Below are 22,561 nucleotides of genomic sequence, written 5' to 3' on the forward strand. Positions count from 1 at the left end.
TAGAAAGAAAAGTCCATCTCATTTGGATGTTGTATTCTCCAAACATCTTTTAATTTCAAGTCATCTTGTAAATAAAAAAAAAACCTTTGGTAATTTGGTAGTAAATTTAGTCATTGTTCTCTTATCTATCCTTGGATAAATCACTCCATTCCAATCTCCCATAATTAAAATACTCTTAAAATTCCAATCCAATTTTTTTTTAAATGAAGCATCTTATAAAAGCTTTCTTGTTGTTGATTAGGTGCATATATTCCTACCACCAAAATAGGACCAAAATCTGTATCAAGTTCAATTGCTATATATCTACCACTATCATCCGCCTCTATAACTTTAGTTGAAAATCTTTTATTTATATATATCACCACTCCATTTTTCTTTACCAAATTAGAGGCAGCATAAGATGTTCCCAATTTTGAATTCGCTAAATACTTCTGGTCTTGCAACCTAATATGAGTCTCTTGAAGGCAAACAACATCATTATTAAATTGCTTCAAATAATAAAATATTTTTTTCCTTTTTTGTGGAGAATTCAATCCATTCACATTCCAAGATAATAATTTAAACATCTTTTGGCCTAATCTGAAGCGTTGAGAGCATTTGCTGAAGATCTCTCTCCACAAGACTAATCTTCGGCCCTGCTCCTCCCATGGCTCCAATTTGCTTCTTACCTTCCTTCTTGGCACATTGTACTTGGGGTTTCCCCTGCTTCTGAGATTCTTGTATTTGTCTAGTCGTAGATCTAGTAACACGTTGTTCCACTGGCTTAAGTAATGGCATTTCAATGAGGGTCTTGGACGGTTCCTCCAAGAAAGAGCTTAAAAGAAATCCAGAAGGGTCCACTTGTGATCCACCTACAGCCCCCTGAGCTTCCTTCTCTTTTTGCATCTGCTTTATTTGTTCTTCTGTCTCTTTCTCAAACAGCCTCTGCTCTAAGACATCCAAATCTCCTGGTGTTGGTGTAGATGTACGTGGGGGCGTTGCACTTGCCTTCAGAATTCCATAATAAAAGTCTCTTGCTTTGTCTATAGTATTCAAATGGTACCTCACCCCTTCATATCTGAGTATAACACCCATTGGAGCATCCCACCTATACTGTATCTCTCTTTTCTTCAGCTCCGCTACCAAAAATCCAAAATCCCTTCTAAACTTTAACATCGCTGGTGGTAGCTCCTTGAAAACACCAATCATGTTCCCGTCTATTTGAAGAGAAGAATAAAAAGACTTCTGCAAGATGTCATTTCTAAAATTTCTCTTAGTAAAGTATATCACAACATCTGTTGGTAATTGCCTTTGTAATGCTATACGTGAATTTACTCTGTAAATTTTATCAATCTTAGCCGAAATCTCACGGGGATCATCCACTTTTAATAATGTGGCGAAAGCATCAGCGCACACTTTTCTTAAGTCCTCTCTAGGGTTTTCTCTTAAACCCCTCAGTCTGATAGCGTACTCCATAGATCTAAATTGTATCATAATAATCTCATTATCCATCCTTTGCATATTCCCCTCTATTTCCACAAATTTCAGATCCGTTTCTTTCGTTTTGGTTTCCAAATCCAAAACCAGTTGTTCCACCTTACTATCCACCTTAAGAACAACTTCTGACAGCCCCGTGGCTATAGCTTGCATGTTTTTATCAAGCTGGTCATACCTTTTTATGGTGTCCTGGACCATTTGTTTAACCTCTTTAATCTCTTTACCTATAAAGTCCTTCAAATCCTGGAGATTTATTGTAGCGCCTGGGGGAGCCGCCCCTTGTTCCGTTGCCATTCTTAACAAAAAAAAAGGGAAAACACTTCTTCCCAACTTTCTCACAAAATGCTCTTCCAAGTAGATCAGGTTATATGAACTAACTTTAGAGTTGTTAAAGGTTATTTCAGCCGTTCCACCTTTACTCCTTCTCCGTCTCCAGCTGTCAGCAATCAGTTAACTTTCGTTTTCTTTAGGCTTTCAGCTGTAGATTAACGCCATTTTGAAGCCTTTGTTCTGAATCCTTTGTTCTAAGCCCATGCCTTTCATATTCAGCAATACCGCTCTTTAACAAAGTTTTTCAAACTTAAAACTTAAGATACTTGCAAATGTTTCCTTCTTGGGTTGCTCGGAGTTAAAGGCTTTTCACAGCGTCTTGCCCCGCTAAAACATTAGCGGAGGATCCCAGTAGACCGGAGCTTAAAGCAGCTGCAAAGGGGGGCTCTCCTTGCCCGCACCCCAGAGGCTATAAATCCTTCTGGGGGGCTACACAAGTGGCTCTACCCACCAGCGCTTGCTCTCTCCTAAATTCCTGAGGATTTCAGAGTGTCCAAGGCGTTTATGATCTTTAAAAAAACGCCTCTACAGGCTATTGAGTCGACAAGCTCAAAAAAAGCCTGTTCGCGACGTCCGTAGCACAACCCGGAGGTCCAGTTTTATCTTCTTGAGATCTGTGTCCCATAGCAGATTCTTCACCCAGTCCGGTTGCATCAAGAGTTGTAAATCTTTGTAAAATACTTTTCTTTTCTTCATCGGAGAGACTAAAGCCATCGGAATGCCTTGCAGAAAGTTCTTTTGGTTTCTTTTTTTCCTTAGGCATCTTAGAAGTGATTTAAATCAGCGTACCTCGGTCGCTAGATAAATCATCTGTCTTAATTAGCCTAGGCGTTTATCTTCAAAAATAACTAGCAAGGAAAAGCCATAGATTAACCATCCTCTGTTACCATATGTCAGGGTGTGAATTCCGCCTTGGAAATTAATGTATGGATCTTGGCAAACCTTGAAGTATACTTTTGAAGTAAGCAAAAAATAAACCCAAGGCATAATCTAAAAAAAACATTTTAATGTAAAGAAAGTAAAAATACAAACTTACTAAGCTAATTTAAAGTAGAATAAAATATGGATTAAAATATAAGAATGAAGACGTGGCATAAAAGGGACAGTTGGAAGCTTGCTTAAAGGGACAGGGAAATGTCATCAGCCTTCAACCACAACATGTTCCAGCAAATGTCCCTATGTCAAAAGTCCAAAACCACAAGGTTCAATTAAAGTTCGTTAATGGCACGTAGTCCATACCTGTAACAAAAGGAGAAGTAAGACCCCCATCTCCTTATAAGGCTTTTTCCTCAAGGTAACCAATAAGAAATGAGTAAAGTGTTTCCGTGTTACACTGTCTTTGAGAATGTATAAGAATGCGTGCTTCGATAATAAAGATTGTTCAGAATTTGCAATGCTAGCTACGTGCTAACTTTCTGAACCTGGCTGCCAAATAAACTTTTCCTGTATCCTGAGAAGTCTAAGCCTGTCATTTTCTGCAACAATTCGATTACATCTTGGCAGAGCTCCTGTCTGCCTTGGGATACAGACAAAGGAAGAAGGTAAAGAAGGTATGTGATGTAATGACATGCGCAGTAAATCATTGCTGATAAGAGACAGTTCATGCTGCTGTATAACTCAGAATGTAGGCACAGCTGGCAAACCAAATAACCGCAGTGACAGACAAAAAATAAAAGGAATCAAATCAAACAAAATAAACTATATACTTGAGTATAAGCCGACTCGAGTATAAGCCGAGACCCCTAATTTTACCCCAAAAAACTGGGAAAAGTTATTGACTCGAGTATAAGCCGAGGCTGGGAAATGCAGCAGCTCACGGTAAATTTCAAAAATAAAAATACAGGTAGATAACAATAAAATTGCTAAAAGTGTGTGTGTGTGTGAGTGAGACAGACAGACAGAGGAACAGAGAGAGGGAGAGAGAGAGGGAATCAGAGAGAGACTGACAGAGACGAATCAGAGACGTACTTTTAACTACCTGGCAGCGGCGTTTTGCCTTGGGGGGCTCCTCAGAACATCCCAAGACTTCGAAGGGAAGTTTACAGCCCTCCCTCGGAACGCTTCGGAGGGAAGCTTCTGCAAAGGCGAGTGACAACAAGTCTCCCAGGCTTTAATTTGCCGAGCTGTGCGCACGTGCCTGTTTTCCACGGCGTGGAGCAGCGGCGAGATTCTAATTCAAAATATTCTGCTTCAAATCCTAATGTGTTTTAGAAACTATACCAATAGATGTCAACCCTTCAAGATAGGCCATACCCAGAAAACAACTCATCGGGTTTGATTAGACTATAGTCTCTAGTAGCAAAATCTTGAAAAGCTTTGCTTCATTTTCCCTTCCTTCTCTTGTATATCAAAGGGAATTAGGATAGAGCCTGTATGAGTTTCTTTTGGATGTTTTCTTTGCTTCCTTCAAAACATTTTTGTGTACATGTTGTTGAAACTGTCCATGCATAGTTTCTCCAGGATCATCTGTATAAGACAAGTCTCCCAGGCTGTAATTTGCCGAGCTGTACGCGCGCACCTGTTTTCCACGGCGTGGAGCAGCGGCGAGATTCTGCGCGGTGAGCGATGATTCCAGGGGCCATCCGGGAAGATGAGGAACGCGAGGGGGGACCCTGCCCCCCCCAATGATGGCCCCCGGAATCATCGCTCGCCGCACAGAATCTCGCCGCTGCTCCACGCCGTGGAAAACAGGCGCGCGCGTACAGCTCGGCAAATTACAGCCTGGGAGACTTGTCACTCGCCGGGGTTATGGAGAAGCTTCCCTCCGAAGCCCGAGAGGAGGGAGGGAAGCGGGCGCCCGGCACACAGAAGAGCCGCATTAAAATGTTTAAAGAGCCACATTTTTTTGTTGTTCACTGGAGTATAAGCCGAAGTGGATTTTTCAGCCCAAAAAGTGGGCTGAAAAATTCGGCTTATACTCAAGTATATACGGTAAAACAGTAAAATCAAATACAAAATCAAATAAATCAATAATGATAAAAATAAAGGGAATCAAATAAGTAATACAAAAGAATAAAAAAGCCATAAAAAAGAATAAAATCAAATGAATAAGAACATCAAATAAACACAAGAAAACAAAACTTAACTAAGAGTCCTCACCTTCCTGCTCTGCTTGCAAAAGACAAGACTGGATGTGTCCCATAAAACCACTATTGCTCCAATCTTGTACCCCAAATCTCACTTTGGCATATTTTCAGGACATGGCCCATGCCCAGGGCGCTAGTCCTCAAGCAATACGCTTTTCGGGGGTGGTGGTCTATGAGCTGTTGCTGCGGATAATCCAGAGGTGTGTGTGTGTGTTGCTTGAGCTTATCGGGAAGGGGGAAGCGGGGTGATGGTGGTGAAGGGGCTGGGGGGGGGGAGTGTCAGTCACTTTCTCCCAGCCTTCCCCACCTTGCAGGGCTGTTGCGGTGGGGAGGGGGGAGCAGAGAAAAGACTGGGACTGGGCCTTGCCTTTTTGCACCTGGATCAAGAGAGGCCCCCTCCCCAAACCAACCCTCACCCCAAAAACCAAAAAGCCCTCCCCCCCAAAAACCCACTGATGGGATGCCAGGTGCCCCCGCAACCATCCCCAAAACAAACAGGGTTGCTAAGGAGGGTCTCCAAGGATGGGGCTGTTGCAGGGAGCCCCCCCCCCCCCCGCTGCCATTTAGGGGAGGAGCTGAGTTCCCATCTCCCCCTCCCACGGGCAACACCCCCCCCCCAAATGGAGGGGCGCAGATGCAAACGGGGAGAAAAGGGGGGGACCAGTATCCTTCATCTGCATCTTTCACCTGGCGTCTCCATGGCAACCCTGTGGCATCCGAGCATCCTTCCTCCCTCCCTGCCCTCCTGGGGTTTTGGGGGGAGTCAGCCCCCCCCATTCTTTTTCTACCAGGCAGCCCCTTATCCTCTCGCTCCTTCTCTTCTTCCTCCTCCTCCCTCCGGCTGCTCCGGGCCCCTACCTGGCCAGAAACCGCCCGCGTTGCCAAGGCAACGCCTCGCGGGAGGAAGTGGGGGCCGGGTTAAACCCGGTTTAAAGGCGCAGCGCTGCTGCATTTCCAGCAAGGCGGCATTCCCCCCCCCCCTTCCCGAAAGAGAAAATAAATGGGGAGGGGGCAGCCTTTCTGCAACCCGGGCGCCACCAACAGCCTGGGGAGAGAGAAGTTGCGCCCCCCCCCCCTGTTGGGTCCGCAAACTCTATCCACCGGTGGGGGAGGATGGGAAGCGTAGTCCCACGCGATTGCGGGTGGTGGTGGGGGAGACCCAAGTGGAAAGGGTGAGGGTCTCTTTTTAGGGTTTCAACGGGGGTGGGGGAGAAACGTTAGGAGGAGGGGGTGTATTTCTTCTCCCCCCCCCAGCTTTTAATTAAACCACAATTCCAAGCTTTTGCTCTTCCCGGGGGGGCTTTCAAGGGAGGGGGTGTCTGATAAGCCCCTTATTTGGGGGGGGTTGGACTAGATGACCTACAAGGTCCCTTCCAATTCATCTGGGAATAAGTCAGGATGGTTTTCAAGATTTCTGGGGGGGGGGATTTTTCTAGGAAGGGCTGAATTGGGGAGGGGCTTAGGGGGGCGGAGCTAGTTACACCTCCCTATTCCTCCTTCCCCCACCCCCGGGGTTGATATTTGGGGGGGGTGTGGAAGGGTGGGAGACCCCTTGTAGAGCCACAACTGCCCGTTTTCTCCTGGTTGGGCCGACAGCCCCTCCCTCTTTTCCTACGGTCCTTGACTTACGACTGTCCGTGGAGCGACTGTTCGACGTGAACAATGGCCCCGGGAAAAAACAAAAAGAGAGAACTTTTTTTCACACGCTTAGGATCCAAATTCAGACACCCATTCACTTGAACTCATATTTACGATGGTCGCTGCATCCTGGGGTGGGGTGGGGTGGGGGTGTCACATGATTTCCCCCCCTCCGACAACAGTTCGGGCGAGCCAAAGTCCGCCAGTGTGTATGTGTGTGTCCTGATTTGCTTCACGACTGGGTAACTAAGTTGTAACAATGGAAGCGGTTTGCTTAATGACAGCCCGAGGTTGTAAAAATGGGCAGGACTCACGGAGGGATCGTACATCGAGGACTGGCTGTGGTTCCTCTTCCGAGGGTGGCTAGTCATTCTGGGTGTTCCTCTTCCGAAGGTGGCTAGTCGTTCTAACCCAAGCCATGATTGGATTAAACCTGATTTGTCAGGGAAACCTACGGGCCAGGTTGTGACCCACTCTTATGGCTGACCAACACAAAGCCTGGATTCAGAAGTTAAACCCAGATTCCCTGAGCTTAATTCCAAAGCAATAAGGAAACCAGGATTTGGAAGCCACACCTGGGTTCAAATCCACAGCCCAGCAATGATGGACACGTGGGGTGCTTGGGTGGTTTTCTTGCAGATGTTTTATTACCAAATCTGGTAACATCATCAGTGCTAGAAAGAAGAGGGGTTTGTAAGGAGGGGGAGGAAGGACTGTGGGGTCTTTGATGTTCTCTGAGCTTTGTGGTTTTCTTGCAGATGTTCCATGACCCAACTATGCAACACCGTCACTGAATGCCGCAGTCCTAAAGCGAGTGCTGCAGTCGTTAAGCAAACACAGCGGTCATTAAGTGTACCTGTTGTCCTCATCGATTTCTGGCAAAAAAAAACCCAAAACTACATTCTGGTCATGTGACCATGGTGGTCGTAAACACCCCCCAAGGGACAGAGTTGGGGCGGGCAGCCATCAATACTTTGAATCTGGGTTGTAAGTACATTTTGGCGGGTCCATCCTAACTTTGGAGACTCGCTTAGTGACCAGCCATAAGTTGAAGACAATCTGTGTTCCCGCAGGATTTTTTGGATGGGAAAATTCAGATCCAGGCAGAGAACGAGCCATGCAGGAACCAGGGAGCTGTCAGCTGTCTACGGGCTGTGACCGTCACTGTTCAGAGGACCTCGGTCCAGCTTTCCTTCACAGGTGAGACCGAGGGTCTGCCCGACTACCCTTGGTGGGTAACAAAGACCACCCCCCTGTCCTCCTCCTCTATACACACCGCCCTCCCTTCTAGCCCTGATGACGTTCCCTAGAGCCGAGAGAGTTCACTGTGCAGCAGACATCTGGGTGTGAGTCCCTTGTCGTGAGATGGGGCCCAGGGAGGCAGTGGGGCCTGCTGATAGTGTACCTGGCTCCTCGCTATACATCAGCGGCCCTGCCTGAACTCCTCGAGCTGATCGCATCGGTGGCGGTTGAGACCCCCAAACTTTTAGTGATGGGGGATTTCAACTTGCCGTTGATGGGAGAAGCGTCTGAGGGGGTTCGGGAGTTCATGGCTTCCATGACAGCCATGGACCTGACCCAATTAATTCAGGGCCCTACCCACGAAGGGGGCCACACGTTGGACCTTGTTTTTGTCTCTGGCCAGTGGACGAGTGATCTGGGAATAGGGGATTTAACTATCACTCCCCTGTCATGGTCGGATCACTCACTTCTCCGACTTGACTTCCCTGGTGCTACCCCCCGTTGCGGGGAGGCGGAGCCGGAAGGCATTAGATGGTTCCGCCCCAAGCGCCTGATGGAACCAGATAAGTTCCAGACGGAGCTTGGGCCACCTCCTGTAGACCTGACCCGCCCCCGGGTGGAGGACCTGGTAGCCGCATGGAATAGTGCGACTGCCGGGGCCCTTGACCGGGTGGCGCCTCTGCGGCCTCTCCTGCGGCAACGAACCACCCTGGCTCCTTGGTTTACCGAGGAGCTAAGGGTGATGAAATGCCACAAGAGACGCCTAGAGAGTCGTTGGAGATCCTCCCACTCCGAATTTGACCGAGCACAGGCACGAACCTACTTAAGGATGTACCTTGTGGCATTAAGAGCGGCCAAACGTCACCATTGTGCCGCTCTTATTGCGTCTGCAGATAACCGCCCTGCTGCCCTGTTCCGGGTGACTCGCTCCCTCTTGTTTCAGAGGCCGCGGGAAGCCCCTTTACAGGGCAGAGCAGAGGAGTTTGGGAAATATCTGCAGGACAAAGTCGCTCAAATCCGGATGGGATGGGTCCCTTTCAGTGGTCCAGTGGAGACGCCCGTGGCGAGTCTTGAGAGACCATTCTGGGAGGAGTTTGACTCGGTTGCCATCAAGGATTTGGACAAGTTACGTGGACGTCTGCGACCTACCACATGTTTATTGGACCCATGCCCCTCCTGGCTTGTACTGGCATCCTGGGAGGTTACACGCGACTGGCTCCTGGGCCTAGTGAACGCTTCGTTGGGCGAGGGGTCTCTGCCGGCCGCCTTGAAAGAGGCGGTTGTGAGACCCCTACTCAAGAAGCCTTCCCTGGACCCAACGGAGCTAGCTAATTATCGTCCAGTCTCCAACCTTCCCTTTTTAGCGAAGGTTGTAGAGAGTGTGGTGGCCCAACAGTTTCCACGTCACTTGGAGGAGAATGATTATCTAGACCTGCGCCAGTCCGGCTTCCGACCCGGGCACAGCACGGAGACGGCCTTGGTCGCGTTGGTTGATGATCTCTGGAGGGCCAGAGATAGGGGTTGTTCCTCTGTCCTGGTCCTATTAGATCTCTCGGCGGCTTTCGATACCATCAACCATGGTATCCTGTTGCACTGGCTATGGGGATTGGGAGTCAGGGGCACCGTTTTGCGGTGGTTCGGCTCCTACCTCTCCGGCCGGACGCAACGTGTGTTGGCAGGGGAGCAGAGATCGACCCTGAGCCCCCTCACTTGCGGGGTGCCACAGGGGTCGGTTCTCTCGCCACTCCTGTTCAACACATACATGAAACCGCTGGGCGAGATCATCCGTGGCTTTGGGGTGGGATACCATCTGTATGCTGATGACACTCAGCTGTACATCTCCACCCCGGACCACCCCAACGAGGCCGTCGAAATGATGTCCCGGTGCCTGGAAGCCGTACGGGTCTGGATGGATGACAACCGACTTAAACTCAACCCCTCCAAGACGGAGTGGCTGTGGCTTCCAGCCCCCTGGTTCAACCAGTTGCTTCCATCTCTGGCCATTGGGGGCGAGCAACTGGCCCCCATGGAACGGGCGCGCAATTTGGGCGTCCTCCTTGATGCCCGGCTGTCCATGGATGACCATGTAACAGCCGTGGCAAGGGGGGCATTCCACCAGGTCCGCCTGGTGCGCCAATTGCGCCCCTTATTGGACCGGGATGCCTTGCGCACAGTCACCCATGCGCTAGTGACGTCTCGCCTGGACTACTGCAATGCTCTCTACATGGGGCTTCCCTTGAGATGCACTCGGAGACTACAGTTGGTTCAGAATGCGGCCGCACGGGTGATTATGGGGAGGACTAGGTTCTCCCATGTAACACCTCTCCTGCGCGAGCTGCACTGGCTTCCTGTGGTCTATCGGGTGCGTTTCAAGGTTTTGATTACGATCTTTAAAGCGCTCCATGGCATAGGACCTAGTTATTTGCGGGATCGCATCCTGCCCCATACATCCCTACGACCAATCCGCTCACACAGAGAGGGACTTCTCCGGGTGCCGTCCGCTAAACAGTGTCGGGGGGCGACACGCAGGAGCAGGGCCTTCTCTGTGATGGGCCCAGCCCTGTGGAATGACCTCCCCCTTGACATCAGGATTACTTCCGATCTCCGCTCCTTCCGTGTAAAGCTCAAGACCCACCTCTTTCAATTATCTAGCCTGGCTCAACCGTAGTTTATCCTCCTCCTGACAGTCCTTTTTAAATTGTATTTTATCATGGGATATTTTAATGGCTAATTTTAATTTTCTATTATTATTATTAATGTGATATATGTTTGATTACTACCTCCTCCATGTATGTATATGTATGTATATGTGTGGATCTGTATGTCTATATGTATGTATGTATATTTTTATTGTACGCCGCCCCAAGTCCCTTGCGGAGAGGGAGCGGCTAACAAATTAAAAATTTGAATTTGAATTTGGCAAGAAAACAACCCAGCCTGAAGACCATCAAGGACCTCAGCGGTTCAACTATAGACATTTTCTTTTAATATTTAGAGCATTCATGCTCAGATGGTGCAGACTAAAATACACAATATTTTAATATCCTTGTTTAGTCTATAAAACAGACAAGCGATAATAGAATTTCACCATTGTAGCACCTAGAAGAAATATTTGAATGCTTTTCCAGGTTTTTTTTAAGTGCTCTAAAAAGTTGAACATACTCCAAAATGGTATGAAATGTATTTGTGTTCTTCCTTTATATTTTATATTTCAGTATATTTTGACTTAGAAAAAGACGACCCCCGAGGCACAACTCATCTCCCTGACCTCAATTTAGAGGAGGAGGAGGAGGAGGAATAGGAGGAAAAGGAGGAGAAGGAGGAGGACGGAGGGGGAAGGAGGAGGAGAAGAAAAGGACAACAACCAACCAGAGGCAGAATTCAATTTTTTAATTGTTTACATCAAAGAAAAAGATTACAAAACGTACTTTTATATTTGCCTTATGATGCTACTAAAATGATTTGTCTACTCTTAATTTTTCCACCCCCCCCAAAAAAAACCAGTGTTTCCGTTATTATTTAAAACCCGAAGTCACCCCGATAATGGGTGTTTTGCAAAAAAAAAAAAAAAAAGAGGCTCGGACAGGACACAAACACACCACCTCTGGGTAAGCAGTGTCTGGATCACAGTCCTCCACAATGCATGGTGTGTCTTCTGTAACCGTGGTTATGAGGTTGTGTTGTTCACAACTGTAGAAACCTCAAAAGGCAAAGAGGGAACGGGGTCGTCAGAGACTGGCCGTCAGAATAAATTAGGTGTAATTCAGGTCATTCAATGAGCTAAGGCAGGGGTCCCCAATACCACAGCTGCAGCACACAACCAAGCTGCAATCTGTTCACAATTGGGCCACAGCAGTGACAGGCGAGGGTGTGTGCACTATCAGCGCGAGCGGTGGAGGTGCGTGTCTGCAACTTGGGGAAAAGGAGCTTGCTGTCCACTCGCGTGGAAACATCCTTGACTCCCACACAGCGCCTGTCCACAAAGTTGGAAAAGTTGGGGAACTCCGCTGTACGGTCCACATTGCAAATTGCAAGGATGCGCAAATGTCATTTTTCACTTGCAGGATCGGTCTTTTTTCCGGGCCACCAAAATGTTTCCCCCATAGCCGAATGGCTGCTTGGAAAAGACGAAGGGCACCGAAGCTACAATATGCCCATGGCATAAGATGGGCAGGATTTAGGGGGCCCTCATTGCCAGGGTGACTCCATGGGTAACAGGAGAGGCGGGCGCTGCTCAGCTGGCTGCAGCAGGGAACTCTGCGGCAAGGCAGTCACCCAACTGGTGGCGCTGGGCAGTGGGGCACTGGTGTGGGTACGCTCGTGGCGCAAGAGATGGGTCTTGCGGCTGAAGCTGCGGGCGCAGTGGGTGCAGATGTATGGGCGCAGCCCGGTGTGTACCGCCTGGTGACGCACCAGGTTGGTCTTGGAGCTGAAACGGCGGGAACACTGGGTGCAGGCATGGGGGCGCAGCCCTGTGTGCACGGCCTCATGGCGGGCTAGGTGCGACTTACGGCTGAAGGCACGCCCACAGAGAGGGCAGGCGAAGGGGCGCTGCCCGGCGTGCGATTTGACATGCGCCAGCAGGCTGGCCCGGGTGCTAAAGGCGTGTCCGCACTGTGCGCAGGCATAGGGGCGCTCGGCCGAGTGTTGGTTGCGCCAGTGTCTCTGCAGGTGCCGTTTGTGGGCAAAGCAGCGGCCGCATTCATTGCAGGCAAAGGGGCGCTGTCCCGTGTGGCCCCCGCACTGGTGCGCGACTAGCCCGGCCCGGTGCGCAAAGCTACGCTCGCAGTGGGGACAAGCGTAGGGCAGGAGGCCCATGTGGCCACGCAGATGCGCCGTCAGGTGGCGCTTGTCACTGAAACCACGGCCACACTCGGCGCAGGAGAAGGGGCGTCCACCCTCGGCGTGGAGCCGCTGGTGGGATGCCAGGTTCTTCCGCCAGGCGAAAGCTTTCCCGCAATCGGAGCACAGGAACGGCTTCTCTTCCGGCGGTTGAATTGCCCCTGCATTGTCCTCGGGTTCGGTCTTACCAACCTGCTCCAGATACAGTGCACCCTCCACTGTCTGCACCCCACAGAGGGCTCTACAACCTGTGGGATCCAGGAAGGCTTCCCCCAGGGGCTGGTCCTCCCTCTCTGCACCCGGGATGCCCCCCAGCTCTGGCTCAGCCTTAAAGAGGAAGGGGCCCTGTTCGGGCTCCATGTGCCCCACATAGGATGGGAGAAACTTGCCCAGCTCCATCCCAGGCCCGTATGGGAAACTGACTTGTGCACGATCGACCTGAACCCTGGAGTTCTGTCCCAGGACAGAGGATGCAGCCAGGTTCTCTCCAGATGGGAGAACGTTCCCCGCTAGGCCTAGCTCCAGACCGTTCCCATATGAGGGGGCAGCTTGTCCCAACTCTGGAGGGTCTCCAACGTGGGCTGCCTCCTCTTCGTGCAGCCGCTGGTGGCGCTGCAAGTGTCGGCGGTGGACAAAGCTGCGAGGGCAGAGCGTGCAGGCGTGAGGCCGCTCACCGGTGTGGGTCAGCTGGTGGCGCACCAGGTGGGTCTTCTTGCGGAAGCTCTTGGGGCAACGGTCACAGGGAAAGGGGCGTTCCCCGGTGTGCACCCGCTCGTGCGAACCCAGGTGAATCTTTTGTGAGAATCGGCGCCCACAGTGGGTACAGGCGAAAGGACGTTCACCGGTGTGGACGCGGGCGTGGCGCGTCAGGTGCGCCTTCTTTCCAAAGGCCTTGCCGCACTGCAGGCAGGGGAAGGGACGTGGGCGGGGGTCCCCAAGGCTGCCGCCTAGTGGCGGCACTGGGTGCTCGCAGCGCGGACAACCCAGTGGTTTGTCCTCGCTCAACATCTGCCACTGTTGCAGAGCCAGTCCAGAAAGTTCTCCCAGTCCAGCTCCGTCCTTGTATCCGGGTCCTGGGATGCGCCCCTCTGACTTGCAGGCGCTGGCCAGGGGCAGCCCTGAGAGCAGCGCCTCCGTGCTCAGCCCAGCTGGCCACTCTGTGTAGTCCTCGGCTTCAACCTTCACCGTCCGGATGAGCCAGTCACCTGCAGAAGACGGGGTTCAAGTCAATTCAAGTGAAGATGCAAAATGGAATCAGTGCGAGTGGATTATGGGACGAATTGGGGGTGAAGACCCCCCCTCCCCCGCTTCAACACTGGATGGACACTAGGCCGGTCCGTATCTTAGCCTGGCCTACCTCGCAGAGCATGTAGCGAAGTGGGATTACCTGCAGCTGTGGCATTGAGACTGGTTGCAAAATGGCCATCTCTGCTCCAGAGATTTGGGGGGGCAGGGGGATCTCCCAACCAGGGCAGGAGAGAGGATCACAAACGGAAGAGGCCGTGAGTGACCGACTCTTCTACAGCCACTGAAGTGAGATACATACATTCTGTGTATACTCAGAGGCAGTCTTCCACAGGAATCAACAAGGTGACCTTCTGCTGTGTTGGTCCTGGATTCTCAGGTGTGACACCACCTCACCTGGACAACTCTTGGCTGGCTCCTTTGGGTCTTCTGGCCCACCGGGTTTCTCCGCTGTCTCCTGCAGCCAATGGTCAGCCTTAACCACCTGTTCAAAGCCAGGATGACTGGATCCTGTCCCAGGAAGCGAAATCAAGATACAAGAAATTAAAAATTAATTAAATTAAATTAAATCAAAATAAATTAAAACAAATTGCCATCTGTCTCATGCTTGGGCGGGGGTTGGACTAGATGACCTATATGGTCCCTTCCAATTCATCTGTTAAATTAAACAAATGAAAATAAAATCAAATAAAAAAACAAAATAAAATAAGAAATCAAACTACATTAAATTAAAATGAATGAAATAAAATTGAAAAACATGAACAGAATTTAATTCAAGTTAAATTAAAATCAAAATGAAGGTAGTAAATAATTATCCATAATTATAAATAATTAACCAATAATTATTATAAATAAATAAGATAGTACAATGGTAAATAAATAGTACAAAATCAAATCAGGTGAAATAAAATAATAAGTGAAATTAACCAAAATGACATTAAACTTAAATAATAAAATTAAAATAAACTGAATAAAATAAAAACAAAAATAAGAATAAACTGAATAAAATAAAAACAAAAAATAAGAAATTATTTTAATTTAATTTGAGTTAAATGCCAATAACTAAATGACTAAAAAATAAAATAAGGTAAAATAAAATAATCATTTAAATTAAATCTGAATGAAAGTAAAATAATAAAATAAAACAAAAAATACAAATACAATAAATGAAATTAAAATAAAGTAATAAAAGAATAACTTAAAATGAACTAAAAATAAAAAATGAAATATTTTAATTCAAGTTAAATTGAAATCATAATGAAGATAGTAGGTGATTATCAATAATTAAGTCAATAACTATAACTAAATAAGGTAGTAAAATAATTAAAAAATAAAATCTGATCAAATAAAATAAAATAATAAATTAAATTAAACTAAATTAAGTTAGTAAAACAGTAAAATAAAATAAAAATAACATACCATAAAATAAACTGACAAAATAAGAAATAAGAATAAAAGAAATTATTTTAATTTAAGTGAAATTAAAATAATTAAATGATTAAAATAATAAAATAAGGTAAGCAACTAGCAAACAAATCAAATCAGGCAAAATAAAATAATAATTTAAATTAAATCAAACGGAATGAAATGAAAATAAAATCATAAAATCAAACAAAAAAATAAAATAAAATAAAATGAAATTAAAATAAGATAAAATGATAAATTAAAATAAAATAAAAGATAATAGAAAACCAATTAAATTATTTTAAATCAAAAGAAAATAATCATTTGATAATTAAAATAATAATGTCAATACAAATTCAATACAAATAAAAATAACAAAATAAAATAAGAGAATGGCTCCAGGAAGGATGCTTCCAGGAGCCTATTATTGTTTTTCATGTTTATTTATTTATTTATTTGTATCCCATCTTTTATTATTTTTCCAAATAATCCAAGGCAGCTAACAGGCACCTTCCTCCTCCTCTTTCCCCCATGACGACAACCCTGATAGGTAGCTTGGGCTCAGAAAGGGACTGGCCTGAAATCACCCACTTTGGCTTTCATGCCTAAGGCTGGACTAGAACTCCCTGTCTCCTGGTGATTGGCCTAAAGCCAAAATACTTGGCTTTCATGCCTAAAGCGGGACTAGAACTCCCCATCTCCCAGTTTCTAACCGGGTTCCTTAACCACTAGTTTAAACCAGCCTATCTTGACTCGCACCCGGGCCTGCATGGGAATTGTATGATTTTTGGGGTCAAAATACCCCCCCTCTCTCCCCCCTCGTCTTCTGTCTGTCAGCCTCCATCCCTTGTCACACCAGGATTCGACCTTGGGGACCGACCTGTATCAGGCGTCTCCGCTGCCCCCTTGGCTGGTAAAAGGCCCCCATCCTGTGGGGCCGCCTCCGGTTTGGTGAGCGGGGCACCTGCAAAGGAGAAAGACCCAGTGGGCATGGCCACAAAGGACTCGGGGGGCCCCAAGCCTTTGGGATGGGGGATTGGCTCATCTCCCAAAATTATGTCGGGGGGGGGGCGCTTCCGGGAAAAGTGGGCAGCTGCTGACTTACCCAGAGCGATTGCGGTGCCGTAGTTCTCACACATGGCATCGTCCCGTTCCATCCAGCCACGCCAGTGCCCGGGCGCCCAACGGAGAGTGGGGTCCTTGCCCCGCGCTGGCACCTGGGAGAAACCAAAAGGCAGAGGCAAAATTAGGGCTCAAGGTGTACCCCCCTTTAGGTTAGCCCCGTCCCAACCACCACCACCACTCCTGCCCAAGAAGACAACCCCTTCTTGCTCTCCGTGCCCCCCTACCCACTTCGGGAGATGCCAAAGGGCAGAGATGGAGACCCCCGTTTAGGGCAGGGTGATCGGCCGTTCTCCCAATCTTTGTCTTCTCCTGGTGGAGTGGCCAGGCTACCAAAGAAGAAAGGGGGAGAAGGAGGGAGATATCAGGAAAAGAAAGGATGGAAAAGAAAGGAAGAAGGAAGAAAAAGGGGAAAGGGAGTGAGGGATAGACAGGCAGAAAAGAAAGTGTGGAAAAGAAAGAATAGAAAAGAAAGGAAAGGAAAAAGAAGGAAAAAACAAAGGAAAAAGGAAGGAAGGAAAAAGAGGAGAGAGGAGGGGTGGGAGGGAGAAAAATGGGAAGGAAAAACAAGGAAGGAAGGAAGGAAGGAAGGCTGTGAGAGGAAGGAAGGAGAGGGAAGGGGAGATAGGTAAAAAGGAAAGAAAGAATGGAATGGAAAGGAAAAAGGAAAAAAACAAGAAAGGGAAAAAGAAGGAAGGAATGCTGTGAGAGAAGGAAGGAAGGTAGGAAGGAAGGAGGGAGAGAGAGAAGAGAGAAAGAAAGGAAAAAGAAGGAAGGGAAACAAGAAAGGGAAAAAGGAACACTGAGAGAAGAAAGGAAGCAAAACAAAGGAAAAAGGAAGAAAAATGGGGAAGGGAAAAAGAAGGAAGGCTGTGAGAGAAGGAAGGAAGTCAGACAGGCAGGAAATGAAGGAAGGAAGGGGCATGACCAGCACAACTGTCCAGGTAGATGCACCTGGCCAGCCCAGGTAGAGAGGTCAAAACTCAGCCTGCTACTACCCCACCAATGGTCCACAGCAGAGGCTTGGGGAGGGGGGGGGGCGGAGCGGCTGGCGTGCTCAGTGCCGGGCTGGGTTTTGGCATGCCAATCTGGTTTTTTTGGCTTTTTTTTTAAATTTGGCAATTTGTATTTTCACTTCCTGAATGCAGGTCCTCAGCCACCGACTCATATTAAAAACGGCCGCATGACACACATACACACACAGATACCCCACTGCTACTATCGTCAATACGAGTTGGTGGCCGAGTGTCTGAATTTTGAGGATGTGAAAGGTGAAAAAGCCCCCCCCCCCTCCCTCACAGGGCGGTTCCAACTTGGAACGGTCACTAAACGAATGGTCGTAAGTCTGAGGACTCGCAGTAAAAGCAGCTAAGAGGAGCCAATCTTTCGGCTGCTTACAAAGACCCCTCCCATTTTATTTCCTGTTTTGGGGCAGGAGAGGGGGGACGTAAGGGGAAGGGAGAGATGGGTCTGGCAAGCCGAGCCCCCACCCCAAATAGCCAGGCTCCTCCCTTCACCCCCCTCTCCTCCCTCCCTTCCTGCCTCCCCTTCCCTTCCTCTCGCGGACCCCTCCCCTAATACCCACTTCTTCCTGCCAGGCTTCCTCCCTCCCCTTCCTGCCCACTTTCCCCTCCCCAAATGCCCTCTGCCTGCCTTTCCCGCCAGATGGGGAGGGGTCTGCCCGGAAATCAACCCCGACCCCCTCCCCAGGCCTCTGGGCATGGACAAAGTGGGACCCCCTCCCCTCAAATCCCAATCTCACAGGTCTCCTTCGTGGTGGTGGTGGGCTTCCTTAGGGCTGGGGGTCCTGGAAGGGAGGGGGGTGATTTTCCCAAAAGGGAAGCCCCCTCCCCTCTGGGGGTCTCCTCTGCCAAACATCGGGGTGCCCTGCTGCATCCCATTTGAGGGGGGGCGTCGCCTTTCTCCCTCCCCACCTGGAGGGAGAGGAGGGGGTCCCACAAGCCGCTGGGGGACCCCTTCCCCTAATTGGCACCTCGAGGCGTGGAAGAGAGGGGAGGGGGCCCCACGAGCAAACCCCCCTCCCAGCTGTAACAGAGCCTCCTCCCCACCCGGAGGGAGCCCCGATCGGAGCCAAGGAAAGTCGGGCTTGGATCTCCTGGTGGTCTCCCATCCTTGGACCGGTTTGGACCGAATCGAGGAATTCCTTCCCCCCCCCCCCCCCCATTCCCTCCATCCGCAGCTCCTTCTTTTTTTGGGTGGTCGGCCTGGGTGGCGGGTGGATCTACTTTGCCCCCCTCCCTCCTTCGCGACCACTCCCCTCCCGCAAGCGCGACCCCCCCTCCCCAGCCTTACCATCCAAAGGGGGGGGGGGAGCCTCCGAGGGTCTCGGGGAGAGGAGGGGGAGTCGCGCCCCCTCCAGGCAGGATCGTCTCCTCCGGGCCAGGGAGACCCCCCTCGACCGCCCACCCGCTGGCTTGGAAGCCCCCCGGCTCGGGCCCACTTCGAAACGGCTCGGCTGGGCGCAAGGAAGGCCGCGGGACTACAGCTCCCAGAAGGCAGCGGGGCCGGGAGGGGAGGGGCTAGGGAAGAGGGAGGGGATGAGGGAAGGGAGGGGAAAAAAGGGAGGAGGGAGGAGGAGAGAGAAAGGGAGGGGAGGGGGCGGTGCCCGGCTTCCCTGAGGCTTCCCCGCCCCGCCGGGAAAGAGTCGGGGGTCTCGCCCCCCTCCCTCATCCACCCACACCCTCAAAAAAGGGAGGGGAAAAGGAGAGCCCTCCCCAAATCTCAAGCCCGGGACCCCCTCCCTCTGCCCAAGCTGGGGTGCCATCGCCCCCCCCCAAAAGGGAGAGCAAAAGGACCTCCTCCTCTTCCTTCCTTCCTTCCTTCCTTCCTTCCTTCCTTCCTTCCTTCCTTCCTTCCTTCCTTCCCTCTCTCCTTCTCTTTCTTTCTCTCTCTCCTTCCTCTCTCCTTCCTTTTTATTTTTCCTTTCTTTCCTACATTCCTCCCTCCCTCCATGCCTGCCTCTTTCTTTCCCTTTTTTCTTTCTCTCTCCTACCTTCCTCTCTTTCTTTTTCCTTCCATCTTTCTGCCTGCCTCCTGCTTTCCTTCCTTCCTTCCTTTCTTTCTCCTTCCTCTCTCCTTCCTTTTTATTTTTCCTTTCTTTCATTCTTTCTTTCCTCCCTCCCTCCCTGCCTGCCTCTTTCTTTCCCTTTTTGCTTTCTCTCTCCTACCTTCCTCTTTCTTTTTTCTTCCATCTTCCTGCCTGCCTGCCTGCCTGCCTCCCTCCTTCCTTCCTTCCTTCCTTCCTTCCTTCGCCAAGTGTGATTGGACACACAAGGAATTTCTTCAGAAGTGAACAGAATTATCTCCCGTTTCAGCCTCGACACTGGCCGTGGCCTTTTGTGCAGGAACCACAACAACAAAACAAACACCAAATCCTTCAGCCCAACTGCTTCTGTTGGGAACCAGAGTTGTTGGGGGGGGCAGGGGGAGGTTCTAAAGACCACCTTTCTTCTCCAAGGTTGAAAGCAGGCTTGTGCCGAGGAAGCCACCCCCCCCCCCTTGTGGAAACAGGGTGACCCCTGGCAGCCAATTTGGGATGGGGGAAGAAGAGGGTTTTGTCGTCCCCACCCCCCACCGCCAGTGGCAGAAGGTCCAACGTTTGATGTCCAAGCTGTCTTGGGAACATGTGTCAGAGGACCAGTCTCCAGGATACAGAATCAGAATGACAGTATTGGAAGGAATCTCAGAGGTCATCTAGTCTCCAACCCCCCTGCTCGAGCAGGAGATCCCTTACCAGGGAGTGTGTGTGTGTGTGTCTGTGTAGGAAGTTATCACCCAGCCCTCTCCCAGAAAAATGAAATATCCTAGGAAATATTGAAAAGGCAGAATATTTCTCTGGATGTGAAAAGAAACATGTTTCAAAAAGACAAGGTAACTCTCCCTGCAGCTTCCTGCCCCCACCGTTTCTCCATGAGCCATTAAAGCCTGAGCCAGTCCCTTTACGTAATAAAAGACTTCTCCCCTTCAGCTCTACAGGGATGGGAATGAAGGCATGATAATATAAGCCTTTACTCAACTGACCACATGGCATATGAACTCAACCAACCCTGGATTCAAAATTCAGCCTAGAGGGTTGCCCTTGCATGGGCCCATGTGAATCTGAAACCAATCAGAATACATTTCTTACACAGGAACAGGAAACAGATAGGTGGGGCCGAACAGATTATAAAAAGCCCTGCAAGCCCTTCTTCGATCCTTCTTCCCTGTTCTTCTTCTTCACCCAACAACTGAAAGCATGTGATCACCTTTTTCCCCAGGACCTCCAGCCATACGGTCCTGTCCTCCATTAAAACATTAAACCATCTTTGTAAGCAGCCTCCATGCCTCCAGTGTCTTTTTCCCCACTTGGAGGCGAACCCAGAACGACATTTCTTCCAACATCTGTCTGTTGTCTACTTATATATATCATCTATCTAGCTATCATTGTCTGTCTGTCTCTCCCTCTTTCTCTATCTCTCATTGTCTGTCTGTCTGTCTGTCTGTCTGTCTGTCTCTCTCTCTCTCTCTCATTGTCAGTCTCTCCCCACTCTTTCTCTCATTTATCTATCTATCTATCTATCTATCTATCTATCTATCTATCTATCTATCTATCTATCTATCTATCTATCTATCTATCTATCTATCTATCTATCATTGTCTGTCCCCCCTCTTTCTCTCATTATCTATCGCATTGTCTGTCTGTCTGTCTGTCTGTCTCTCTCTCTCTCTCTCTCTCTCTCTCATTGTCTGTCTGTCTGTCTACCATTATCTGTATCTCTATCTCTCATTGTCTGTCTGTCTGTCTGTCTCTCTCTCTCTCTCTTTCTCTCTCTCTCTATCTCATTGTCTTTCTGCTTGACTCTCTATTTATCTATCTCTCATTGACTCTCCCCACTCTTTCTCTCTTTCTCTCATTATCTATCTATCTATCTATCTATCTATCTATCTATCTATCTATCTATCTATCTATCTATCTATCTATCTATCTCTCATTGTCTGTCTCTCCCCACTCTTTCTCTCATTATCTATCTCATTGTCTGTCTGTCTCTCTCTCTCTCTCTCTCTCTCATTGTCTGTCGGTCTGTCTCTCTCTTTCTCTCATTTATCTATCTATCTATCTATCTATCTATCTATCTATCTATCTATCTATCTATCTATCTATCTATCTATCTATCTATCATTGTCTGTCTCCCCCCCTTTCTCTCATTATCTATCTATCTCATTGTCTGTCTGTCTGTCTGTCTGTCTGTCTCTCTCTCTCATTGTCTGTCTACCTACCTCATCTATCTATCTATCTATCTATCTATCTATCTATCTATCTATCTATCTATCTATCTATCTATCTATCTATCTATCTATCTATCTATCACTGTCTGTCTCCCCCCCTTTCTCTCATTATCTATCTATGTCATTGTCTGTCTGTCTGTCTGTCTCTCTCTCTCTCTCTCTCATTGTCTGTCTACCTACCTCATCTATCTATCTATCTATCTATCTATCTATCTATCTATCTATCTATCTATCTATCTATCTATCTATCTATCTATCTATCTATCTATCTATCTATCATTGTCTGTCTCCCCCCCTTTCTCTCATTATCTATCTATCTCATTGTCTGTCTGTCTGTCTCTCTCTATCTCTCATTGTCTATCTGTCTGTCTACCATTATCTGTATCTCTATCTCTCATTGTCTGTCTGTCTGTCTGCCTGCCTGCCTGCCTGTCTGTTTGTCTGTCTGTCTGTCTCTCTCTCTCTCTCTCTCTCTCTCTCATTGTCTGTCTCTCCCCACTCTTTCTCTCATTATCTATCTATCTCATTGTCTGTCTGTCTGTCTGTCTCTCTCTCATTGTCTGTCTACCTACCTCATCTATCTATCTATCTATCTATCTATCTATCTATCTATCTATCTATCTATCATCTATCTATCTATCTCATTGTCTGTCTGTCTCTCTATTTATCTATCTCTCATTGTCTCTCCCCACTCTTTCTCTCTTTCTCTCATTATCTATCTATCTATCTATCTATCTCTCATTGTCTCTTTCTCCCAACTCTTTTTCTCATTTATCTATCTATCTATCTATCTATCTATCTATCTATCTATCTATCTATCTATCTATCTACCTATCTATCTATCTATCTATCTATCTCTCATTGTCTGTCACTCCCCCCACTTTCTCTCA

General features: G+C 48.4%; 1 protein-coding gene across 1 annotated transcript; it reads right to left on the minus strand.

Moving 5' to 3' along the window:
* Window positions 1–11,147: 11,147 nt before the first annotated feature.
* LOC309400245 (uncharacterized protein) lies at window positions 11,148–18,510 on the minus strand. The gene is made up of 5 exons (XM_081968658.1): window positions 18,455–18,510; window positions 16,369–16,480; window positions 16,144–16,227; window positions 14,256–14,369; window positions 11,148–13,819 (listed from the first exon to the last, which is right to left on the minus strand). The coding sequence occupies exons 2-5, from the start codon at window positions 16,418–16,420 to the stop codon at window positions 11,961–11,963; spliced, it is 2,109 nt and encodes a 702-aa protein (XP_081824784.1). The 5' UTR covers window positions 16,421–16,480; window positions 18,455–18,510; the 3' UTR covers window positions 11,148–11,960.
* Window positions 18,511–22,561: the final 4,051 nt, after the last annotated feature.

The sequence above is a fragment of the Natrix helvetica genome (assembly GCF_964273705.1).
Source record: "Natrix helvetica genome assembly, chromosome: W".
Lineage (NCBI taxonomy): Eukaryota > Metazoa > Chordata > Lepidosauria > Squamata > Natricidae > Natrix > Natrix helvetica.